At 38.0% G+C, this 25,830-nt stretch overlaps 1 protein-coding gene and 1 long non-coding RNA gene across 7 annotated transcripts in view; one reads left to right on the forward strand and one right to left on the reverse strand.

The window, feature by feature from the left end:
- The window catches only part of LOC111768340 (uncharacterized), a 505,095-nt gene extending 486,512 nt beyond the window's left edge, over nt 1-18,583 (reverse strand). For 2 of the 3 annotated variants that reach the window (XR_011440335.1, XR_011440332.1), the window contains exons 1-2: nt 18,446-18,583; nt 10,903-11,001 (exon numbers count right to left, since the gene is read on the reverse strand). This is a non-coding gene — a long non-coding RNA (uncharacterized lncRNA). Of the gene's footprint in view, nt 1-2,564; nt 2,732-2,829; nt 2,959-3,365; nt 3,522-6,777; nt 6,862-10,902; nt 11,002-18,445 lie in introns of all 3 variants that reach the window. The other variant, XR_002800610.2, reaches the window with a different exon arrangement.
- Nucleotides 18,584-18,604: 21 nt separating this feature from the next.
- Nucleotides 18,605-25,830, forward strand: part of DPH6 (diphthamine biosynthesis 6) — a 175,856-nt gene continuing 168,630 nt past the window's right edge. For 2 of the 4 annotated variants that reach the window (XR_002800601.2, XM_023620504.2), the window contains exons 1-2: nt 18,673-18,804; nt 22,369-22,463. Coding sequence is in view for 3 of the 4 variants with exons in the window: in XM_023620504.2 (XP_023476272.1) it covers nt 18,782-18,804; nt 22,369-22,463 (118 nt within the window). In the remaining variant the exon portion in view is untranslated. Of the gene's footprint in view, nt 18,805-18,978; nt 19,584-22,368; nt 22,464-25,830 lie in introns of those variants that run through there. The other 2 variants (XM_023620489.2, XM_070272389.1) reach the window with 2 other exon arrangements.

The raw sequence follows: 25,830 nt of genomic DNA on the forward strand, positions 1-25,830 counted from the left end.
AGCATCTCCCAGGTCCATCATAAGCTGGTAGAGACAGCCACTACAGAGGTTTTCAAGGATGCTGCCGTTCCCCTCACCAACGCATTTTAATACGTTTTGATGAAAGAGATGTTCTCTAGGATATTCTGGGGTAAAAGAGGTGAGGATGGTGGAGAAAATTGCACATTTTAAATCTGTTTTAACATTTTCATTTCTCTAAGCCATCCAGCTTCCTTTTCTACATTATGTCAGAGTAGTTCTGTAATCTCAATCTCATTGACCATGGGCAACCTCTGAGTCCAGTCTTCCATTAACTAGCCAACTGTTAGACTCACTCTTAACCGTTCTAGCCAAAACACTAAATCTCAAATCCTAGAGAGGCCACATACATACATTTAGCATATTTTGGTGGCTGTCAAACTTTCACAGGCACCAGAATCACCTGGGGGATTTGTTCAAACAGATTTCCGGGCCTCATGTCCTAGAATTTCTGATTCGTTAGGTCTAGAATGGGGCTTCGGAATTTGCATTTCTAACAAGTTCTAAAGTGATGCTGATGCTGGAAGGTCCAATGACCACACTGTGAAAACCACTGGCCTAATTCAATCTTACAGTTCATCTGACTTGACCTAATCACTTTAGAATTCAATCTAATTTATGCCTGCCAGATTCTTACTTATACAAATTGGCAAAATGATCTCCTCCCAGAGCCAACTTTGCAACCTTTCTCTCACAGTTATGCTGAGGTTTAATTCTCATTATGGCCCTGGAGGCAATAAGGTGTGGTGAACATGGTGGGAATGTCTTGAGGAGAATGGATATCCCTTGAAAGGCAACAGCTCCAAGTGAAATTATTGAAAAATTTTTCTGCAAAATTTCCTTACAGTGGAAGAGAGCAGCTTCTACTCTCAAGGCGGGTTCCAGAGAACTCGGAGGTTCTAAGTTCTCATCCTCATCTCTGCCTGCCTAAATGACCCCATCCCAAATCTTTTTATTTGTTTTTCTTTTTGTTTGAGGAAGATTAGCCCTGAGCTAGCTACTGCCAATCCTCCTCTTTTTGCTGAGGAAGACTGGCCCTGAGCTAACATCCATGCCCATCTTCTCTACTTTATATGTGGGACACCTACCACAGCATGGCTTTTGCCAAGCAGTGCCATGTCCAAACCTGGGATCCGAACCGGCGAACCCCAGGCCACCAAGAAGTGGAATGTGCGAACTTAACCGCTGTGCCACTGGGCCTTGCCCCCCATCCCAAATCTTAATGTTTTGTTTCTTCCCAACAAGTGCCCCTACCTTAGCATCAGAGATGTGAATTCTAGGGGCCAGCCCAGTTAAGTCTGCACGTTCTACTTCGTTAGCCCGTGGTTTGCCGGTTCGGATGCCGGGTGTGGACCTACACACTGCTTGTCAAGCCATGATGTGGGAGGCGTCCCACATATAAAGTAGAGGAAGATGGGCACAGATGTTAGCTCAGGGCCAGTCTTCCTCAGCAAAAAAAAGGAGGATTGGTGGCAGATGTTAGCTCAAGGCTAACCTTCCTCAAAAAAAAAAAAAGAAAGAAAGAAATGTGAATTCTACATGTGGACCCTCAGTTAGGAGATCTTGCTTAAAACTTCCACAGAAACTTTCTGATATTTCCTTCATGCTTCGGTTTAAGAGTTCAAGCACCGAGCTTATCTTTTTCTTTTTTCTAAGCTTTACAACACAAAAATGGCCCATCTCACAATCTTTTAATCATTAATGTTGCCACAACCACGGGATCTCCTGATGCCTTGCCCCAGCTGACACTCTACCCTATATCATATAAGTGATAATTTGAGTAATTGTGTTGTAACTGTATGCCATGAATTGCATTTTATGACTCACTTACTTCACTTAGTTATCTACTCAATAAACTTGTTCAAATTGAGTCATCTCATTTTTGCATCTTTCACAATTACTTCCCAAATTACTTGACTTAGTGTTCTTCATAGGAGTTCAAAATGTGGTTTATATCAATAGCTAAATATAATATCAATAGCTAAAAGGCTCTCATGACAATATTTAGTTACAAGGTAACTTGTTGAAGCAAAATAATTTCCTAAAAATACAAGAAATACAGCCTGATCTTAGCATCCAGATTAATTAGTTTGCTTTTAATGTCTATGTTATTCATTCTTTCATCCATCAAATATCTTTAAGTACTTCCTATGCACCAGGCAAACAAAGAAATAGAAACTGGAATTATAGCAATAAGGAAGTGTGTAGGTTCTTCTGTTTGCCCTCCCAAGACCTAGTCTTCTTCCTTTTCTGCCTTGCTCATTGACCCAACAGACTGATCTCTGTGAACGATGTCAATAGGCTTCCTTACCCTCTGACGTTCTGTGAGATTGTCATTGGGAGGCACTGGTAGGAGATGGCAGAGCAGATGGAGAAAAAGATCAGGGTATTTCTTCCCCTGCGACTTCCCTTTCTTGGTGCACTATCATAATAGTAGCTGTATCCCTCTATTACTATAGCTCCTGGTGAGTGACCCTCCATCCATTGCTCCAGCCTCCAAAAAGGTCCAATGACACCATTTTCTTTCCCTGCCTCTTCAGACTTACAGGTATTATTATCTTCCTGGTGTTGGTAGTTCTTGGGTGTCTCAGCATCCCTGGGTGATTCCTTACTCTTGCCCACAACTCTAAAAAAGTCTCTTCATTCAATTTCTTTCAAATCCCAGCTTCTTGCCATTAGCTTGACTGGTACAATAGAATGGGACATTCTTTGCCTTCAAGAAACAGAAAATTTAGAAGAGAATACAGACATTTAATATATTATGACCAGAAAGCACAAGGTGTGATGGAACCATACAAAGAGATATCTTACCTAGGCTGCAATATCCAAAAAGGTTTGTTGTGTAAGATGTTAAAGATCACACAGCCGAGAGTAGAGAGGCAAGTATGTGTGTATTTACGTCTTGGCAAATAGTTTTCTGTGTCTCTGTATCAAAGAGGTCTGCGAATAAAAACTATTTGAGAATCTTGAAAAGTGACTTCAAGGAAAAAATTTTGCTATTTTTGTATCTTTTAGGATACAATTCAATGTATCAGTTAATTTAATTAAATTTCACAGTTAATTCTTTTTGAGCTAACAACACCATTAGAAGCCATTCCTGTACACACTTGTCAGGTTGCTGCCTGTCCAATTTAGCCTTATCTATACCTGCCCAAATGTCCCCATCCCAAATCTTAGTGTTTGGGATGGCCTCCAAATCTCAGTGGCCTCCAAATTTCAGTGAACTCTCATCACAGTGGTTTGCAACAACAAAAGTTTACTTCTCAATCATGCTAAGTGTTCATCCCAGGACAGCCGGGACTCTTGTTTCAGGACCTAGTCTGGTAGAGCAAAGTCTAGATGATTACCGATCTCTTGGCAGAGGGCAAAAAGAACCAGTGAACCATGTGCTGACTCTTGAAACTTCTTCCTGGAAGTGACTTCTGTAGCCTATACTCATTTCATTGGCCAAAACAAATCACATGATCACTGGGCAGAGATCATTGGTCTCTCAGCAAGGGACTCTATAAGGAAGGAAAATAGAAATTGTGGTCAACAGTAATAAATACTACATTTACCAGATGGGATCTGGCCAATGGATGGAAATCAAGTAGTCTTGAAAGGTCTTAATAAGTTTTAGGAAACAAAAGTCTTTTCGATGAGATACAAAATTAATGTTGGGTTTCTAGCCAGGTCTAATTGATACAGGAAAAACATTATCATCCATTCACATATTAGTATTCTGCACTAATAGCACTGGAATATTTCAAGTAATTGATGACAATTATTATGCATTTTGAAAGAGAGCAGAGGTAAGAACATACAAATTTCCTTTTGCTTGAGAGAGAAAAAAGAATCAGTGATGAAGAAAAAGAAAGAAAATCCTATAAACAAATCAAGTAGGTGAATTTATTTGTTCTTCATTAATTTATATTTCCACCTTTTATCTTAAAAAAAATTTCAGGGAATTTTATGAGCGTGATTTTTCCTACTTATTTTATTATTACTGTTTTGAAATATCAAATCAAATTAACATCCACTGCAATTTTCCTGAGAATTTCTTATCTGTCAACAGGATTCATTTTTCCAAGTCAGAACACAAAATTGCATCCACTCCACTTAGCAATTACTTTAAAATTATGTGTGTAAATGAGTACAAACAAAAATTAAATATAGAAAAATTAAAATCAATGTTCATAAGGAGATACAAAAGAATATTCTCTCTTTAAATTTCTGGGATTATAATACCAATTCTGTAATGAATAATTTTAAGCATTCATTGTCTATTATGTATCATCAAACATCTCCCATTATTTTGACTCCATGGATGATTTTATAGTAAATTTTGCTTCCTTAAAAATCCTACCTATTTCCTTTCAGTCATGTTTTTTATTTTAGATAAATTAAATACCAAGATATGGTCTCCTTCCTCACAAATCTAATAGTTCTCAACTATCATGTATTCTCCATGTATGTGCACATGCTCAAATATGTAGAAGAGAAATAAAAGACAATACTAGAATTATGTATGCACATAATCAAAAATACACATCTGTAAACAGAATAAAATTTTAACCTATTGGGTTCTACAAAAAGAGCGAAGCCAATGTACAGAAATGTTACTAATGAAATAAAAGCTCAAAGAGAAAGTAAACATAATTAAAATGTTGTTCAATCAAATTCTAACATATTACTATAAGGGCAATGAAAATTTTCCAAGTTTAAATTCTCTTTTAATAAGCTAGTTTTTCCAGTTCTTCTTGCAAACTGCTCTACTTCAGAGAAATATAGGTTTTCCATTTAAATAAACTAGTTTATTCAACTATTCATTTTGCCATTGAGTCACCATTTAGAATTTAGTTTGTTGGACTTTCAAATTCATCTAATTACTCAGAAATACACAGGTGGACAGAGAAGGTTATTCATAAGCTTTTACCAGGGCCATGAGATATTGCTATGAATGACTGCAGGCTGTATGTGTTCCATGATGAAAAAGAAATGACAGGTGGGCATGACATTTATGATGCTCCCAATATTTTCAAAGCTGTAGTGGACCAGTTTCAAATGATTGATTTAGAGTCTAGGGCATTTATATGTTTGGACAATATTTTAGAGGAATAAAAACAAGTATAACATTAAGCCTGATGTCATCACAATTTAAGTTCATTTTACAGAGAAGTTCTTGATGAAGAGAATCGGTGGTTGAATACGTATTCTCTACATTTCTCGAGAAATGTTCTTTTCCAATGAGATTCTTGAAGGAAGATTTTTTTTCTTTTTTTAGTGGATTATTATTACAGCTCTAGAAATTCAGGATGTGTGAGAGTATATGCCATTACTTTTTTTAAATTGCAGAGTAGACAGTTTTATGATTCTGAAACTTACAATCTGGCTTGAAAGTCAGGAAACCTGAGTTCTAGTCCCAGTTCTGTCACTAACACTCTGTGTAGCTAAGCACTAATTACCTGATAGATCTGTGTCTCTGTTCTTTCTATTGTAAATTGAAAAGAAAATGTTTTCTTCAACCTATTTCACAGGGACGTTACTAGGATATATGATACAGAACTTGTTAAAGTACTTGAAGCTTGTCAAAAGAAAGATGATCCATGCATCCACATTATAATTATACAACACAATATATCACACCAGACCAGAAACATCTTCCTAAATAAGAAGAACAGTGACTCAAATTATTAAGAAAGAATCTGGGGAGAAATATTCTGAATAAAATATCAATTTATCACTTAAAAAACACTAAAGTTCTTCTATGATGCAATTTTATAGAAAAAACATCCGGCAATGCAATTGGAATTGGATGCAGATATTAGTCTTATTTCCAATACATTGAACAGGTAACAATGAACTTCAAAAAGAACTTCACCATCTGTCTCCAACTTACTGAGACACCTTGAGAGTAGCATCTACAAGACTTGGTTACTGATTGTGGAAGGATAAGGGAAAAGGGAAAGTGAAGAATTATCTTGGTGACTAAATAGGTGAAGGATGATGTTCTCAAAAAACAATAAATTGGTCCAAGTGTGAGTTGGGGAAACAGGGGTAGAAATGTGTCATGTCAAGACATTGACCTTAGTTTTGAACGTGCTAGAGATGCAAGTGTCTGGTGCTCTTTAAAATAGTTACATCCTAATCATATATATATATATATATTTTTTTTTTTTTTTTTGAGGAAGACTGGCTCTGAGCTAACATACATAGCCATCTTCCTCTACGTTATGTGTGGAACGCCTACTACAGCATGGCTGGCCGAATCCCTGGCCACTGAAGCAGAACATGTGAACTTAACCTCTGCGCTACTGGGCTGGCCCCCATCCTAGTCCTATCTTGGAGTGGTTTCACCTAACCCCATTAGCTAGAATTTGGAGACTAGTGTTCTTGATGGAGACTTTTAAAAAAAAACTTTATTCTTTACTATACAGTAGTTAAAAAGAATGAGATAAATCTATATGTAGTGATACAGAATAATGTCCTAGATATATCTGGAAAAAACAAAGTACACAATGGCGACTAAAGTATACTCCCCTTGGTAAAAGACAAAAGTGATATATGCATATATATTCGTAAACTCATTCTGGAAAGATACAGAAAACCAGTAATGTGTTGCCTCACAGGAAGGGACCTAAAGAACTAGAGGTCTGAGGAGGGAGAGAGATTGATTTTATTCCTTGCTCTGAAATCTACCTTGTCTGAAATGTATATAGCCACTTGAGCTTTCTTTTGAACAGTGTTGGCATAGCATATATCTTTTTTCCATCCTTTTACCTTTAACTGGTGTCTTCATATTTAAAGCGAATTTCTTGTAGAGAGGTTGTAATTGGTACTTGCTTTCTTGTCCAGTCTTTCAACCTGCATTATAGGTGTTTGGACATTAGACATTTAATGTGCTTATTGTACAGCTGGATTTATTTATTTATTTTATTGTTATTATTATTTATTTTATTATTATTATTTATTTTTTATTGTGGTAAGATTGGTTTATAACATTATATAAATTTCAGGTGTACATAATTATATTTCAAATTCTGTGTAGATTACATCATGTTCACCACCCAAACACTAATTACAATCCATCACCACACACGTGTGCCTAATCACCCCTTCCACCCTTCCCCCTCCCCCCTTCCCCTCTGGTAACAACCAATCCAATCTCTGTCTCTATGTGCTTGTTGTAGTTTTTATCTTTTACTTATGAGTGAGATCATATGGTATCTGAATTTCTCCCTCTAACTTATTTCACTCAGCATAATACCCTCAAGGTCCATCCATGTTGTCACATATGGCCAGATTTCATCATTTCTTATGGCTGAGTAGCATTCCATTGGGTACGTATACCACATCTTCTTTATCCATTCATCCATTGATGGGCACTTAGGTTGCTTCCAAGTCTTAGGTATTGTGAATAATGCTGCAATAAACATAGGGGTGCATGTATCTTTACACATTGGTGTTTCCATGTTCTTTGGATAAATACCCAGCAGTGGAATAGCTGGATCATATGTTAGTTCTATTCTTAATTTTCTGAGGAAACTCCATACTGTTTTCCATAGTGGCTGCACCAGTTTGCACTCCTACCAGCAGTGTACAAGGGTTCCCTTCTCTCCACATCTTCTCCAACACTTATTGCCTGTCCTGTTAATTATAGCCATTCTGACTGAGAGGTGTGATATCACATTGTAGTTTTGGTTTGCATTTCACTGATAGTTAATGATGCTGAACATCCTTTCAAGTGCCTGTTGGCCAATTGTACATCTTCTTTGGAGAAATGTCTGTTCATATCTTTTACCCATTTTTTAACTGTGTTGTTAGTTTTTCTGTTGTTGAGATGTATAAGTTCTTTGTATATTGTGGATATTAACCCCTTATCAGATATATAGTTTGCAAATATCTTCTCCCAATTGTTAGGTTGTCTTCTCATTGCATTGATGGTTTCAGTCTACAATCTTGATATTTGTTTTCTGTCTAATTTTTTTCTTCTCCTTTTCCTCTTTTTTTTCTGCCTTCTTTTGAACTAATTGAGCATTTTTATATGATTCCATCTTAACTCTTTGTGGTCTTATTAGCTATCAGTCATTGTACTGTAATGTTTTAGTGTTTGCTTCGGGCTTAACATGTGACAGATATTGCTGACTAGTGCATTTATATATATTTAACCCTCACTTCATAAGCCAAGTATGGATATCCTCATTTCACAGATGAAAGAAAAACATCTTGCTGAAATTACAAATCAATGTCTCAGAATCAGAATTCAAGTCCAGGTTTGCCTGACCCCAAAACATACTTTGTAATATTAGGAAAATATTGGAATGGCTTTTCAACCTTTGAAACAGCCAGAAGTCCGTAAAAAGGATGCTTAGGCTAAAAACTGAATTGTTATTACATTTTAAATTATTGAATATATACACAGAGACTGTAAAGAGATAAATGGGCTAAACATAATGCATTGCCAGACTTTAGAAATAAATTCAAGAATATGACACCATTATCTCTCTCCCTGAAAATGAATAAATATAGTAAAACAAGACAAGGAAGAAATTAGCTATCTGTAAAAGTAAAACCTTACCCTTAAGGCAAAGTTTTAAAATATATTGCTGATAATATTAACATGTAATGCAAATTTCTTTTCAGATATTTATAACTGACTAGTGCCTGATGGAAATTGATACAGTATTTGAAAATGTAAGCACCACTAAAGATGGTTTTGGAGGCTCTAGTCCCCCTCTAATCTCTACTACTCCCCTCAAATAAAGTCACAGCATAAATAAGAGTGTGGTTAATGCTCAAAGGTGGTTTTAAGACAGGTCCCTTTACCTCGACTTTTAACTACATAGCCACTCCTAAAACACCTTTGATATAGAAATTCCAGAACTCTCATTGTTTTGGAAAAAGAATGAAAGGGAAAGGATGCCCCACCAATAGATGCAGATAGTCTAGTCTCCTTCAAAGTTTAATTCCTGTAGTACATATACGCATATATATACATATACTCATTTTGAGAAAGAGAATGATACCATTTGTCAGATAATATAAACTGACTCCATCCTTACCAATCACTGTTTTGTTAATTAAGATATTAATTGCATATAATAAATTTAACCGTTTTAAGTGTAACGTTTGATGAATTTTGGTAGCTGCTTACCATTGTGTAACCACCACTACTATCAAGATGTAGAAGAGTTCCTTCACCCTAAAAAGTCTCCTCAAGGCCTTTTGCTCTTGATGACCTCTCCTCACCCCTGACCCCAGGCAATGCTGATCCCCTTTGTTTCGCTAGTAGCTTTGCATTTTCTAGAATTTCATACAAGTAGAATCATACAAAATGTAGTCTTTTGTGTTCAACTTCTTTCACTTAGCTTAGCCTGCTTTTGAAATTCATCCATGTTGCTGTGTATATCACTGAGCAGTATTCCATGGTATGAATATACCATAATTTGTTTATCCATTCACCAGTCGATGGAAATTTGGGTTGCTTTATGTTTTCAGCTATTATAAACAATGCTGCTATGAACATTCACATACACATTTTTGAGTGGACATATGTGTTTATTTCTCTGGGGTAAATACCTACAGCGGAATTGCTGGGTCATAAGGCAAAGTATGTTAACTTTATAAGATACTGTCAAACTGTTTTACAAAGAAGTTGTACTACTTTTACATTCCTACAAACAATTTACTAGACTTTTAGTTGCTCCATATGCTTGTCAACACTTAATATTGTTAGTTTGTATAGCATTAGCTATTTTGTGGGTGTGTTTTGGCATCTCATTGTGGTTTTCATTTATCAAGCAATGTTTTGATAGACGAGTTGTATGTCCAATTTGTGCTTTTCTATTGGCAAAAGAATGAGCTGACTTATGTATATTCTGGTTTATTAATGAGTCCTCCATGAATTTGAATATAGCCTTCATCAGTTCCCTACAGTCTGATGTATACTGGATGAGTGATAAAGCTGATTTTTTGAGTCTATAGAGTTGAAGACAAGATCCTGTACTTTTCTGTAACTTCATCAGAGTATTGCCACCTGTAAGACCTAGCCTGAAGCAGTCAGGTATCCCGCCTCTCTTCCTTCCTTCCTTCCATTCTATCAATCATCTTCTCTTCCAACCATCATTGACTCCATTTACAAGGATATGTGTTAATCTTGGAAAATCAAAACAATGTAGAAAGGTATATATAAGAAAGCAAACAAATTCCATTCAATTTTACCACACAAGACTACCACCGTCAACATGTTGATGAATTTTTTTCAGACCTCACTCTATGTAAAATAATAATAGACTGTGTTATTATAATGGACTATTTAATCTAATTCTTATACCTATGTGTGTAAGATCATAGTTTAACCCCACTTTACAGGTAACAAAACTAAAAAAAAGAAAGTTTCAGTAAACTGTCTCAAATTACAAAGCTTACTAAGTGGCAGTGCTGACATTCAAATTGAGGGAGTCTGACTCTAGAGAGTAAGTATTTAACTATGATTCTGTACCATTTGCCATATGTATGTATGTGTGTATGTATTCTTTGTATGTTAATGCAGTCATAGTACCTCTCATGCTTATATTTACATGCTCACAAATATAGGTATACATCACCCTTTATAATGATTGCACAATCTTTTACTTTATGGGTGTCCTGAGGCACATTTACTGTCTGGATATACCATAGTACATTTATTTAACAAGTCCCATAATTATTGATATTTAGCTTGTTTTCTATTTTTCAATATTATAAACATCTAAAGGAACATTCTAGTATATACATCTCTGTACTACTTTGTCCAATTTTCTCCTTAAGATAAATTCCTTGGGATGGGAATGCTTAGTCAGAGTATATGCACATTAAAGATTTAATGTGTAGTCTCAAATTGCCCTCCAGAAAAGTTGTACTTACTTCTCCAGCAACTGAGCACGAAATTGTTTCTTTCCCCATATTCTTGCCAGCATTGGTCTCTATCTTCCCCAGTTTTTGTTTTTTTTAATCTTTGCTAACCTGAAAGTTAAGAAATAATATCACATAGTTATTTTATTTCATTTATTTATTAATGGGGCTAAATATTTAGTCATTATATATATACAAGTAATGCACATACATTCATATAAAATAGTCAAACAAGGCAGATGTATATTAGTGAAAAGTAGAAGTCCCATCTCCCATTCTTCTCATCAGAAGTATCCTCGTAACAGTTTAGCACATAACTTTGCAGAGTTTTTAATATCTACTTACATATTTATGCATAAGTATAATTTTCCTTTGATATAAATGGAAACATCTGCAATTTGCTTTTTACACTTGAAAATATGTCTTAAAGAATTTTTCGTCTTTCTTTAACTGTTACACACACAGTACTTCATTGTGTTGATGCACCATAATTTATTTAACCTGCTCTGTTCATGAAATTTAGGTTAATTATATATATATATATATATATTTTCAATAAATATATATTAAGTACCTACTATATGCCAGGACTTTTCTGGAAATGAATAACACAAAGTCCCTGTCCTGATGAGATATCCATTTTGAAATAATGCTGCAGTGGACATTCTTATATATTTTTGCATATACATGAGTATAAAACATTTCTGTAGGAAAGGGGATAAGCATTTAAAATTTTGATAAATAAACATAAAGCAGCCATCAATAAATATTAGGTGAGTAAAAGAATAAGATTGCTGTCTAACATTAAATTACAGAATTAATAGTAGGTATGTTTTATTTGGTGTGCACAGTGATTACAATTCTAAAAATTAGTTTCCAATATCAAAAAAGGGAGTTAACTAAAATGAAGATGTCTGTCATCTCTTGCAAAATCGGAAGATCTTGTAACACTGGGTCCACACTTGCTTAGGGCAGCTGGAGTCAAATGATGAGTGAGTAGTGGTTTGCCATTCTAAATTGTCTTATATCAAGCCACTTAACTTATTTATGTTACCTGCCTGACTTGCAGAGCTTTTGAATTTGCTGTTCTCCATGATGGGGTAAAGAAAAAGATACCTAAAAGAGAGAGAATGATTCTCAGGCCCACAGTGTTTAAAAATAACTTCATATAATGTATTAATTCATATAATACAATTTGTGTCTTCCAGAAAAAGGGATGGCCAGCTCAGAAACATAAAAAGGAGATTCAAGAGGTGAATGATGGCACTGTCCTTCCAAAAACATCTTAGGAGTAGGATATTTTAGCCAAAATAACCATCTGATCATTTCAGTGGCAGACATAGTATAGTGGTTAAGAGCTAGACTGCCTGGGTTTGAATCCTGGTTCTGCCACTGATTAGCTCTAGGACTTTGGGCAGTGCTCTGGACTGCATATTTGTTACCCCAAAATTCGTATGTTGAAGCTGTAATCCCCAATGTGGTGGTATTTGGAGGTGGGGCATTTGGGAGGTAATTAGGTGATGAGCTTGTACCCTCATGAATGAGATTAGTGCTCTTATAAGAAGAGACTCTCCCTGCCGTGTGAGGAGACAGCAAGATGGTGTCCATCTGCAAACCAGGAAGAGAGCTCTCACCAGAACCCAACCGACCTGGCATTGTGATCTCGGACTTAGCCTTCAGAACTGTGAGAAATAAATGTCTGTTGTTTAAGCCACCCAGACTATGGTATTTTGTTAAAGCAGCCTAAACTAAGACAGCCAGGTTATTTAAGTTCTTTGTGCTGTTTCCTCATCTACAAATGGGAGAAACAATGTATTTTACTTCACAGGTTTGCTGCAATATTTAAATGAGTCACTATACATAAAACACTTACAAGAGTGCCTGGCCCATAAAAGCTGCTATTATTATTAATATAGATGCGCCAGACACTCATATCAGGATGCCCTTAAATTTATGCTCCAAACAATTACTTAATTCTTTTTTTCTGTGAATCCTCTCCAGGCAACCTTCTGATGCCTTCCTGTATGGCATGACTTCAGGGAGATATTCACTGGTTTAAAATGTAAATCCTTTCAAGGTCTCTGACGAGTAATTACCTGTAGAGTTTTTGATTTGATTATCCGAGTCTTTATCAATCAGTACATCATTGAGATGAGCTGCCAAGGAAGCAGAATTCAGTGACAGCTTGCAACTTTTTATTACCAGCAACAGTGTTTGGCTATGGAGAGTCTCCCTTAAGTAAACTGGCAAGGGATTGAGATTTTTTGAGGCTGATTTTCTATTCACCTATTCTGTTCGCTCTACAGACTGATTCATAGTCACGTATATGTAAGTGTGAGGCTGTAGGAAGTGACTGTACAAAGCCTTTGAAAGGTGAGTCTTGGGCAAGTCATTTCAATATATTATAAAAGGAATTACTTTAGACTGATATAAAATCTATTAACTTGTTGACATTGTCTGAGCTGCAGTTAACTTTACACTTTTCATGTAGAACACTATGCAGATAGGGGTCTCGTTAAGGCAATTTTCCTTGAAATTTGGGCAAATTATTTATAGGCAAATGGATATTACTAGCTAAAAATGTTTTCCTTATTAACTTATGAGTCCTCTTAAAAATACTTTGCCAGGAGTTAATATTAGTATGTTACTATGCTCAGGATTAGTATATTTGTTTGGAAAGTAAATTAAAGCATTTTCTTAAAAATACCATTGTTTATAATTTAGACTTTTGTGAATTCAGATTGACTCTCCTTCAAATAATATTCTTGGTTTGAGTTAACTCTTCCTTCTACATTTCTTACTCCATCAGGCACAACACGAAACTAGTAGTGTAAATGCTCCTGCTCCTCATTACGTGATTTTGTGAGAGTCATTCTGCCTCACTGTGGCAGCAATCTAGGTGACCTGCTCAGATCTCCTTTCAAAAACACCTGCTGTGGGGAACACAGATGACTGACAGCTTTCAATTGCCGCACTGTGAGATCTACTGTGGAGATCACAGCAGGCCACACCCCCCCAGGGCTGCTCCCAGTCTTTGGTTGAGCACAGTAGGGGAACTAACCTGTCCTTTCCTGTCTTCACAGCCTCAGCTGGCACCACTACAGGCACAGAATCCCATCCGGCAGAGCATCCACAGGAAAACTCACTGCACTAGGAAGGAGGTACGGGAACGGGCCCACGACCATAGGATCTAATTGTCATGTCATCTACCCTATTACTTACATAAACCACCCTCATACAGTATTAGAAAGGTTTACTAAAGTCACAGCTAAATCAGCAGCTCAGAGACAATAAATAATCTGCAAGGGTGGCACACCATCTCTCAGGACATAGTATAGGTACTAAATCAGAGATCTCTACATGGCGCTGTCTCCAATAGGAAGGATACGTGAACCCAGGAATCAAGGGGTAAAGGCAAGAATGGCCTCATTTACAATCACCCTCAATGCCCCACTTTGTGCTTCACCTCCCACAACTCTGGGCTGAGCAGAGTTAGAGATCCTAGTCTTCAAAGGTTTTCTCTTTTACAGCAGTGATCCGTTGAACTGCAAGCTAGTAGTAGTGGGGCACTTTTAACTCTTTGCACCCAGGAGTCAGTGAGCAGGGATAAATGACTCTGATTATCAGGAAGAGATGGGGCTGCTCTTACACAGTGGAGACAAGAAGGAATACACTTAGAACCCAGGTGATCCACTTGGGTTCCTCTTGGTATTCCCCTGCCCAATGGTAACTGCAAATGGACACATGCAGCAACCCCAGACTAAGAAGGGTATGATGACCAAAGTCTATGACCCCTTACGAATGAATGTTTAGGTCATATCACCAGGTAAGTCAGCAAGATCTGCGGAGGTCATAGCTGAGAATGAAGAGGAAAGGGAGTGGATAGTGGCATAAGTACTAGAATAGCCCAAGACCAACTGCAATGACAGAGACTATAGTTTGTCCCATTAATCTCCCCTTTCTAAGTGTACCCTTAGCAAGAGGGGTTCACAGGAATCATGGAGGAGCATTACTATGAACTGATTGATAGTCTCCAGCTGCAGCACTTTCAGATGCACCCCTCAGTTTGCACCACGCCAAGCTTTTTCTGCAGTGCTCTCAGTGACTGAGCACAGTGGAAGTACAAGAACTCAGTTGTTCTTTCTCCAATTTTGGCTTCCTCTAAGGGACAGCTGTAGCTCAGGACTCCCCACTGCTCTGGCTGAGGCCCTGAGAATTACATTGCGATCTGGGGATCTTCCTACTCATTCTTCCTTTCTTGTCTGCTTTGCCAGGTTCGAGTCTGAATTTCGATCTGAGTGTCCCTGACTTCTCCTCCCTCTCCCTTTACCCTTCACAGGCGTTTTCTCCAATCAATCTCTTGCACTTAAAGTTGTCTTGGTGTCTGCTTCTCGGAGAACTGTAACTGACACACTGAGTGTTTTCAAATTTCAGTAAAAGAAAATGAAACCTACATAAGATGATTAGAATGATTTAAGAAAATTTCTCAATGGGAAAAGTTAGACCAGAACCTAACCTTTAGTTTCTAATAGAACTCTTTTGGGTATCAAAAATCACTGTGATTTTCTTTAGTCAGCTATTTTTAAAACTCCTCCAAAAATATGTATGAATCGAAGAAGAACTCTGATGGCTGGGTTAAGACCAATCTGATATATGTTGATTTCAGAACTGCAAATATGTCTATTGAGCTAGAATGGACTGAATCTACCACTTGTATTGTGGCCCTGATAGAACATTCAGGCACAGAGCCTTGTATGGTAACTCTGGAAGGAGGGCAATAATGTGAGGAAATACAAAAAGCTCTAGGAAGACACACACACGTAGTAGTGTTACATTAGACAACCAGAAAAATTCATTAACTGACAGAATTCAGGGAGAAAGTTTTTAAAGGTGGGACTAGATGGTGAGGGAAAGGGTTTTTTTTAAGGAGAGGGAAAAAGGAGCTGGAGAAGAGATGTTTAATAAAAAGGCTCTATAAGAGATACTTAATACAAAGGCACTAGGATGAATCCAGAGAAGGAGAACGCCACCATCAAGCCAAAGACTGGGTGACCTTGGAGAATGGACTCAGTGTATTTCCTAATACACAATTTAATTCCAGGATATACACACTATATTTACTTGTTGAGGATGTCTTAAAATAAAGCTCACAGAGCCCAGTAACCAGAAACAAACAAAAACATCATAATCCTAAGTATGTAGTTATGGGAAGAGAATCTTAGTACTTCCTCTCCCCATCCCTCTTTGCAAGTGGCAAGGAAAAGATATTCCCTGGTGGAAAATATAGAGGAGTCTTTCGGGGTGTTCTAAATCTATTTCATCAAAATCACTCACTATGCTAATTATTGCTAATTCATGCAATCTCCTGAAAAGTTGATGGCACACATAGCCAGGGTAACCTTCCTAGTGCTGAAATTTCTCCTTTTGGCTTCTTATGACCCTAGGTAATCTGGCATCATCCCAGCCATCCAATTTATTTTCCACTCTCTTCAATATACCCTCACCATTCATCAGGCTGATCTCCCCACTGCTGCTGAACACACCACACTCATTCCTGTGGAGGGGAGGAAAAGTTCTCCTCTACTCTCTTAGGGTCTCTGGCTGGGCCTAAAAATTCAACTGGCATAAAACAGATTAACAGGAAAAAGCACACAAGTTTTATTAAAATCTCTTACATGTACATGGGAGTCTTTACAAGAGAATGAAGCCCCAAAAGGCAGAACCTACATGCTTTTATAGTAGATTGAAAAACGAGAGGCAATTGTGGAAAAGCAACTAACCTATATGGAGAGGCTAAAGAAAGATAATAATTACTTCCAACAAGTTCTGTTTGCACAGATTTCTTTTGGCCTCAACTTCCTGATAAAAATGTCTTCTTTCCTCCAAGAACAGGGAGGGCATCTTTTAGATGGGAGTTTTCTCTCCTACTTTCAGGAATAAAAAGGAGAGTCTGAGTGCCCTTCTTGCATCTGGTGTTTCTCGAGTGCCTTTAACTTAAAATAATCAATATGCAAAAGTGCATATTTTGAGATGACAAGCTCTGAACTCCTTCACCTGTCTTGCCTTTGTTTGTAAGGTCCACCTGTTGTTCCTGTTCATTTCTGTCCATCCTTCAAGTCCTGTCCTTATTCTAGCACTTACCTGTGGGTTCAACTCATGGGGCTCTTGCCATATGCATTACATAACTTGCTATTTTCAAAATATGCCCTCCCTTGTATTGTGAATATTTAACGGATTTATCTTATCTCCCCAACTAGACTGCAAACTCCTTAAACATGTGACTCATTTGGTAAATATCCACAATCGTAGAATTTTAAAACTGCATCATTTTAGATGCTGAAACTGATATGTAGACTGTCACTCCTCCAGTCACACACACCAAAAGTACTGGAGTTAATGAGAACATTACAATATAATAAAATTGAATGCTTCCTATATACTGGGTACAATTCTAATTTCCTTACATACATCAATTTATTTATTTCATGACATTGGCATCATCCTTCACGGCTTTCTTCCTCACAAATCCCATATCTAGTCCATCTAATTCTATTGGCTCTGCCTTCAAAATAGAGCTAGAATCCTCCCACTTCTCACTAAATTCACTAGTACCATCTCGGTTCTAGGCCACATCATTTCTGTGTTGGATTATTGCAATAGCTTCCTAATAGGTGTATTCTCAAGAAAGCACAGTACAATCCCTTTACTTTTAAGTCATACCTCTGTTCAAAACCCTGCAGTAGCCATTCACTTCACTCAAAGGAAAAGACAAAGTCCTTTATGGCCTACAAGACTCTATATGATCTTCTTCCTCCCTCCATCACTGGAACCTCATCTCTCACTACTCTCAGTCTTGCTCTTCCTGCTCCAGCCACTGGCCATTCTCGTTCTTTCACACATAAGGCACCTTGGGCCTTGGCTCTAGTTTTTTCTTTTGCCTGGAGCACACCCTCAGTTACACACAACTAACTCTCCTAAGTTGGCTCATCTCTCACCTTCTCGGTGAGTCCTACCTTGACACTAATTAATTTTGCAACTTGCTCTTCCACCTCCTTCTCTATTCCTCTCAGTCTCTAATTTTTTTTTCATAGCAGGTATCTCTTTCTAACATCCTATATAACTTTTTAGCTGTATGTTGTCAGCCCTCCCCACTCTCATATAAACTCCACGAAAGGAGTGATCCTTGTTGTCTTCATGGATGTATCCCAAGAATCTAAAACAGTGCCTGGTACGTGAAAGGCACTCAAATACTTGGTGAATCAATTTAGAAGCTCGATTTCCTTCCGCAGGCCACCGCTTTGGCAAGGAGCCTTCTCAGCTTCTACTTTACACAAAGGGCCAAAATCGCAAGGAACCTACAGGTCCTGGGGCTAGCTCCAGATATAGGTTTGGAGGACACAGGAGATAAGAGATAAAAAACTAAAGGGTGCATTTAGTTTCTCGGGGGGGGGGGGGGGGGAGGCGGAGATGAGGAAATTAGGGAACACTTCCTCTCCCTTTGCACGTCCACAAGTGTTTCAACTCGCAGCATAAGCAACTTCGAACATTCTCCTACCAAAACGAATCCAGTGCCACGGTGCTTGGGCTCTTCAAGGCGGCCCTTGCCCTTCCCCCGGCAGCTTCAGTGCCCTCACTTAGGTGGTTAGGCCGTGCCTACACAGCATTCTTTCCGGGCCCGGGATGTCCCTGCCACCGTGACGGGGAGCCGGGTGGGCGGACCCGCCTCAGCCAGCGGTCGGCAGGCAGCCGCAAGGCCGCAGCGCTGGGCCGGGGACAGGCTGCGCAGCGAACACCCGGCCGAGGCCCCACGGCGCGCCGCGGGGGGCGTGGCGGCGGCGACCTCTCGGCTCCCGCCGCGCCGGCCGCACGCACGCGCACTGCGCCCAGCAAAATGAGGGTCGCGGCTCTGATCAGGTAATGCGGCGCCGGGGCCGCTTTCCTCCTCTCCTGTCGGCCTCCTGTCCCTTCCTTGGAGGGGCGGGAGCTGCCGCCGGCGTCGGCGCCAAAGCGAGGGTGTGTGCAGCCGCGTGTCGGGGGTCGTCGGCTCCTCGCGGCCACAGGAAGAGGCGGAGCTTTCGGGCTTGGCCCGACTCGTCCGCGGTCCTGGGCTCGCGCTCCTCCTCTCTGCCTGTCGCCGCCACTCTGGTCTTCTGGCCCTCAGATTTGGGGTCACATTGGATTCACCTGGGGAACTTTAAAAACTGCTGATGCCTGGGCCTCACGCCAGAGCGCTGGTGTAATTCCTCGGACGCGGCCCGGGGTCGGATTCTTAAAAGTTGTAGTGGGCAGTGACGTTTGAGAGCCACAGCTTGACTCTCCTTACTCAGGGCCAAGTCAGCCCTCCCCTTTTCCTCCTCGCTTTCTCCGTCCTCTTCTGTAGTTTGTTCCCTTCAGTCTTTCTGCTCGGTCGTCTGGGTCCTGTCTTCCTCCCTAGGCTGATACTAGCCCCGCCCCCTCCCGCGAAGGACCATCTCTCCCTCACCTGCCGTCCCAGGAGTGTCCGGATTGGTTAAGACATGGATGGGGTTTACCTTTGTGCTCAAGGACGGAGATGGAAATATACCACTTTGTTCTAGATCCGGCTGCTGTTGCTTCGAGCAGTTATGGCTTTTAGAGTGATCTTATGGTAACATACTCCATATTCCAAGAGAAGTTTGAAATCTACAGTAACCCATCATATTTAGTTGTCTAAAGTAAGTCCTGTGACAACCAAAGACAGGCCAATTGAAATGCTTCCATACTCAATCTGTAAACTGAAGCAAAAGGGAACACAATGACAACATTAAAAAATAAATTTAGACTACTTGAATATTTGTTGGATGAGATTTGGATCTGTATAGTGTCTGAGATACATCACAACCATGCATTTTCTTTTCTAAGCCCATTGAAGATTTCATAAACATTTTTGTTCACTTCCGTAGGTAGTTGATGCTGGCTGACAATAGTCTCCTTTTGAGTCCTTTTGAGGACTCGATATAACATTCTAGTCCCTTCTGTAGTTGCTGGAATAATCCAATTTCTTTTACTTCAATGCCAGTTTTAGGAGACTAGACTATAATATCAAAGTCATTATTGTTTTCAGTGAATTTCTTCTCTAAAGTGAATGACTAAGCTTAGACCATTGTGGTCTTCATTTGATCTAGACAGATAAGAGTAAAAAACGTAGTCTAGGAAATGAGTAATTCACATCCACATGCAGTTTGCCAAAAATTTAGCGCTTGAACTGAAGACTCAGAAAACCTGCTGGTGGCCCAGTTGTTACGGTTGCGTGCTCAGCTTTGGGGGCCTGAGGTTTGGCTGGGTGGGATCTTGGGCGTGGTCAGGGCACTGCTCATCAAGCCATGCTGAGGCTGTGTCCCACGTAGCACAACTAGAAGGACCTACAACTAGAATATACAACTATGTTCTGAGGGGCTTTGTGGAAAACAAGAAGAAAAGAAAAGATTGGCAACAGATGTTAGCTCAGGTGCCAGTCTTCAAAAAAAAAAGAATCTTGGAAGGAGAGAAGAAGATTGATGTAGTCCATTACACTAAATATTCTGTAATGTACATATATTACTTTCATAATGAAAAAGCAAATCACTAATGTTGGAAAATTCTTGAAAAATTGTGAGATATGTCTAAGTGTTGGGAGACATGCTGTTAAGTATGAATACAAAACATATATATGAATATGAATGCGTACATAATACATATATATACATTTATATGCATATACACTTGAATATATATGAATTTAAACTTAAAACAGTAAATCTATTGGCAGTGTGTGTGTGTATGTGTACTAAAATGAGAGAGGGGATATGTGTGTATGCTTTAGGAAATAAGTGAAATCAAGATTTCACATATCTTTAGACCATAAAGAACATTATTTTCCTAATACACAAAAGATTGAATCATTGAATTTTACAGTTGAATGACACCTTGAGGGTTAGCTAGGCCATTCTCTAATTTTATAATGAAGCGTGTAAACCCAAGCACATTGAGTAACTTAGCTTAGTATCCCAGAGTTGGGAACTAAAATTCTGATCTTATGTGAGACGTCTCACCTAACATGCTTATGTACTTTGTGATGTTCTAAGAGGTGAGTAAGGTACTCAGCATTACCCAAAGTTACTTGACCTTGAAAACCTTTTGTGCTTAAGAGTATTTGTTGGACACTAGTGTTCTACAGAACACAATTTGGGAAATACCATTTTAAAACCATATTTGAAACCTTAGCATATTTTAAAATAAAATATAAGGCAAAGTCCTGATTGTGTATGTATACCTGTTAATCTTTAATATTTTTGATATTCCACAATTAGGGAGATCTTTTTGTCCTGCAGAAACAGAGCAGTGAGGTTCACTAGGGGAAGCTGTGGAAGATGTACTTAGGGGAATATCAGAATCTGAGGAAAGAAAGCATGATGTATACCTTTACTTTTCCTCTTGCAGCTTTCCTCCCCTTGAGAAGTTCTGGAATGACAGTTGTTACTGATGGGACTATGGTAGCGGCAGACAAATGTTGGGAGCTCAGAGGGCAAAAGAGCCAGCTCCCAGGATAATCAGCCTCTTAGTTTCTTTGTCTCTGAATAGGTCTAAACATTGCCTGTGGGTACATTTGCAGGTTTTAAGCAAGGATTGGAAAGACGGTTAAACAGGAGGGAAAAAAGGAAGAGAGACAGTGATAAAAGAAAGGAAGAAACATGTATAGTGAGAAGCACTAGCGTATTAAACTAAAAGAGCATAGAGGTTGCTGTTTAACCTTGTTATGATGAACTACTGCTTGTCTTGACTAAGTGATTTGCCTCTACTTTAGGTGGATTTGGTGACAGCATTTAGAAGTTCCTTTCAATCTGTTTATTAGTTTTATGGCTCAAGCCTTATCCTAGTGAGGGCTGAAAACTTAGTACTGATAGTACTGATGTTTAACTGTATCAGTGTATTTCAGCATTTTGCTTTCTATCTCTGTAGAATTTCTCCCCCCAAGTATGTCAAACTGTATTATTTGATTGGATCGCAAATCTTAAGTTTGATCCTTTAATTAGTGATGGTGGCCAGTTGTTAGATTTCTTAAAGTGGAACAGAATAGACGTTTTCCTACTTCTTCATAGAGAATTTCACCTAAGGAGTATATGTAATAAATGTTTAACTGGAATGTAAAATTAAATCATTTTTTATTTGCAAAGCACTTTATATATTAAGTAAAGTCACTATCACAAACCAAAGAGTTATTATTTTTTGTTTAGAATGATCTTTGTTATGATGCATATAATTTCAGAAGCTCTTGTGAGCAGCAAGCTTAGACCTTCAGATCCATTTGCTCCATTGCTTGTGCTCTGGAAATTACATGTGGTGTTTTGCATTCTAATTATAAAGTAGTACCGCAAATATTCTGAAAAGCTGAAGAAATAATGTGTTCTATTTTGCTATCTAATGATTCTATGTTCAGTAATGGTCAGTAGCCTGATATTTATTTATCTTTTTATTTTTTAGTGGTGGGAAGGACAGCTGTTATAATATGATGCAGTGCATTGCTGCTGGGCATCAGATTGTCGCTTTAGCAAATCTAAGACCAGCTGAAAACCAAGGTAAGTGTATACCTTTTTGGGAAGTTCTCTAAATGACTAAAATTCCAACTTCATAATTGCTTTCTATTGTATGCAATATGCAAAGACAAAAAAGAACTAATACATCTTTATCATCTGTTACATGCTAACTTCTATGATACGTGTTTTTGATTATATATCCTTTAATCCTGATAAGAACTCCTAGAGAGTTTTATTAGACAGGGATACTGAGGCTCAGAGTTTTATAAATTTGTCCAAGGTGAAATAGCTGGAACAAACTAGCAGAGCTGAGACTTGAAACCTCTTACTTGAGAGTGCACTGCTGTTGTACCACAGCACGTTTCCAAGTATTGTAGGCAATTCCCAGGTAAGTAAGATACAACCTCTAGGAGCTTGCCAAGTAAGACATATATTGATAAATGATAATATACGAATTTTATTATTAAAAGAATCCATTTTAGCCATCTTAGATGTAAACTGAATGTGTCAGACTTGAGAGGCATAAAGAGGTACATTTCCACTTTCTATTTGCCTGTGGTAACAAGGACAGCCACAAATAATCCACAGACCTCATTTTAGCTACTTTCTCACTTTTCTCCCCACTGAAACGTCCCCAATTAGAACTTACGTATTTCCTCTGTCCATGTCTATGTCCAAACTTCCCCTTCTGATAAAGACACCAGTCATATTGGATTAAGGGGCCACCCTAATGATCTCATCTTAACTAATTACAACTGCAGTGACCCTATTTCCAAATAAGGTCACATTTTAAGGTACTGGATGTTAGGACTTCAACAAGATTTGGGAGGGACACAATTCAACCTGAACAATATCTTTTTTTTATTGGGATATAATTGAAATATAACATTGTATTAGTTATAGGTGTACAACATAATGATTTGGTGTATGTATATATTGCAAAATGATTACCACAATAAGTTTAGTTAACATCTATCACCACACATAATTACAATTTTTTTCCCGATTAGAACTTAAAAAAAGAAAAATAGTCACTGATTAGCTTTTTATACTCTTATTATACCCAGATAACTATAGATATTAATCGCTAAATTGTAATAGGGAGACATTAACACTTGTCTAACTTCATTTATTACTACTTCTCCACACGGCTCTTTTCTTTTTTTTTTTCCTTTTTTTTAATTTTAGTTTTGTTATTGAAGTAACATTGGATTATAACATTATATAACTTTCAGATGTACATCGTAGTGTATTTCGAATTCTATGTAGATTACGTCATGTTCACCACCCAAACACTAATTACAAGCCATCACCACACACATGTGCCTAATCACCCCTTTGACCCTCCCTCCTCCCCCCTTACCCTCTGATAACAACCAATCCAATCTCTGTCTCTGTGTTTGTTTGTTGTAGTTTTTATCTTTTACTTATGAGTGAGATCATATGGTATTTGACTTTCTCCCTGACTCATTTCACTTAGCATAATACCCTCAGGGTGCACCCATGTTGTCACAAATAGCCAGATTTCATCATTTCTTATGGCTGAGTAGTATTCTATTGTGTATATATACTACATCTTCTTTATCCATTAGTCCCTTGATGGGCACCTAGGTTGCTTCCAAATCTTGGCTATTGTGTATAATGCTGCAATGAACATAGGGGTACGTGTATCTTTATGCCTTTGTGTTTTCTTATTCTTTGGATAAATACCCAGCAGTGGAATAGCTGGATCATATTGTAGATCTATTCTTAATTTTCTGAGGAAACTCCATATTGTTTTCCATAGTGGCTGCACCAGTTTACACTCTCACCAGCAGTGTACGAGGGTTCCCTTCTCTCCACATCCTCTCCAACACTTGTTGTTTCCTGTCTTGTTAATTATAGCTATTCTGACCTGAGTGAGATGATATCTCATGTAGTTTTGATTTGCATTTCCCTAATAGTTAATGATGTTGAACATGTTTTCATATGCCTGTTGGCCATCTGTATATCTTCTTTGGAGAAATCTCTGTTCAGATCTTTTGCCCATTTTCTAATTGGGTGGTTGGTTTTTCTGTTGTTGAGACGCATGAATTCTTTGTATATTTTGGATATTAACCCCTTATCCGATATGTGGTTTGCAAATATCTTCTCCCAATTGGTAGGTTGTCTTTTTGTTGTTGTTGATTTCCTTTGCTGTGCAGAAGCTTTTTAGTTTGATATAGTCCCATTTGTTTATTTTTTCTTTTGTTTCCCTTGCCTGGTCTGATATGGTACTTGAAGATATACTGCTAAGACTGATGTCAAAGAGTGTGCTGCCTATGTTTTCTTCTAGAAGTTTCATGGTTTTGGGTCTTACATTCAAGTCTTTAATCCATTTTGAGTTGATTTTTGTGCATGGTGTAAGATAATGGTCTAGTTTCATTCTTTTACATGTGGCTGTCCTGGTTTCGCAATACCATTTATTGAAGAGACTCTCCCTTCTCCATTGTAAGCTCTTGATTCTCTTGTCAAAAATTAACTGTCCATATACGTATGGGTTTATTTCTGGGCTCTCAATTCTGTTGCATTGATCTGTGTGTCTGTTTTTGATCCAGTACCATGCTGTCTTGGTTACTATAGTTTTGTAGTATATTTTGAAATTAGGGAGTGTGATACCTCCAGCTTTGTTTTTTCCCCCAGGATTCCTTTGGCTATTTGGGGTTTTTGTTGTTCCACGTGAATTTTAGGATTCTTTGTTCTATTTCTGTGAAAAATGTTGTTGAAGATTTGATTGGGATTGCATTGAATCTATAGATTGCTTTAGGAAGTATGGGCATTTTAACTATGTTAATTCTTCCAATCCAAGAACATTGAATATCTTTCCATTTCTTTGTGTCTTCTTCAATTTCTTTCAACAGTGTTTTATAGTTTTTGGTGTACAGATCTTTCACCTCTTTGGTTAAGTTTATTCCTAGGTATTTTATTCTTTTGGTTGCAGTTGTAAATGAGATTGTTTTCTTAATTTTTCTCTCCTCTATTTCATTGTTAGTTTATAGAAACACAACTGATTTTTGTATGTTAATTTTGTATCCTGCAACATGACTGTATTTATTTATTATTTCTAAAAGTTTTTTAGTGGATTCTTTAGGGTTTTCTGTGTATAAAATCAAGTCGTCTGCAAATAGTGACAGTTTCACTTCTTTTTTTCCAATTTGGATCCCTTTTATTTCTTTTTCTTGCCTGATTGCTCTGGCTAGGACTTCCAATACTATGTTAAATAGGAGTGGTGACAGTGGCATCCTTGTCTGGTTCCTGTTGTAAGAGGGATAGCTTTCCGTTTTTCTCCATTGAGAATAATATTTGCTGTGGGTTTGTCATATATGGCCTTTATTACATTGGGTGTTTTCCTTCTATACCCATTTTATTTAGAATTTTTATCATAAATGGA

This window comes from Equus caballus, chromosome 1 (genome assembly GCF_041296265.1).
Source record: "Equus caballus isolate H_3958 breed thoroughbred chromosome 1, TB-T2T, whole genome shotgun sequence".
NCBI classification, from domain to species: Eukaryota; Metazoa; Chordata; class Mammalia; order Perissodactyla; family Equidae; genus Equus; species Equus caballus.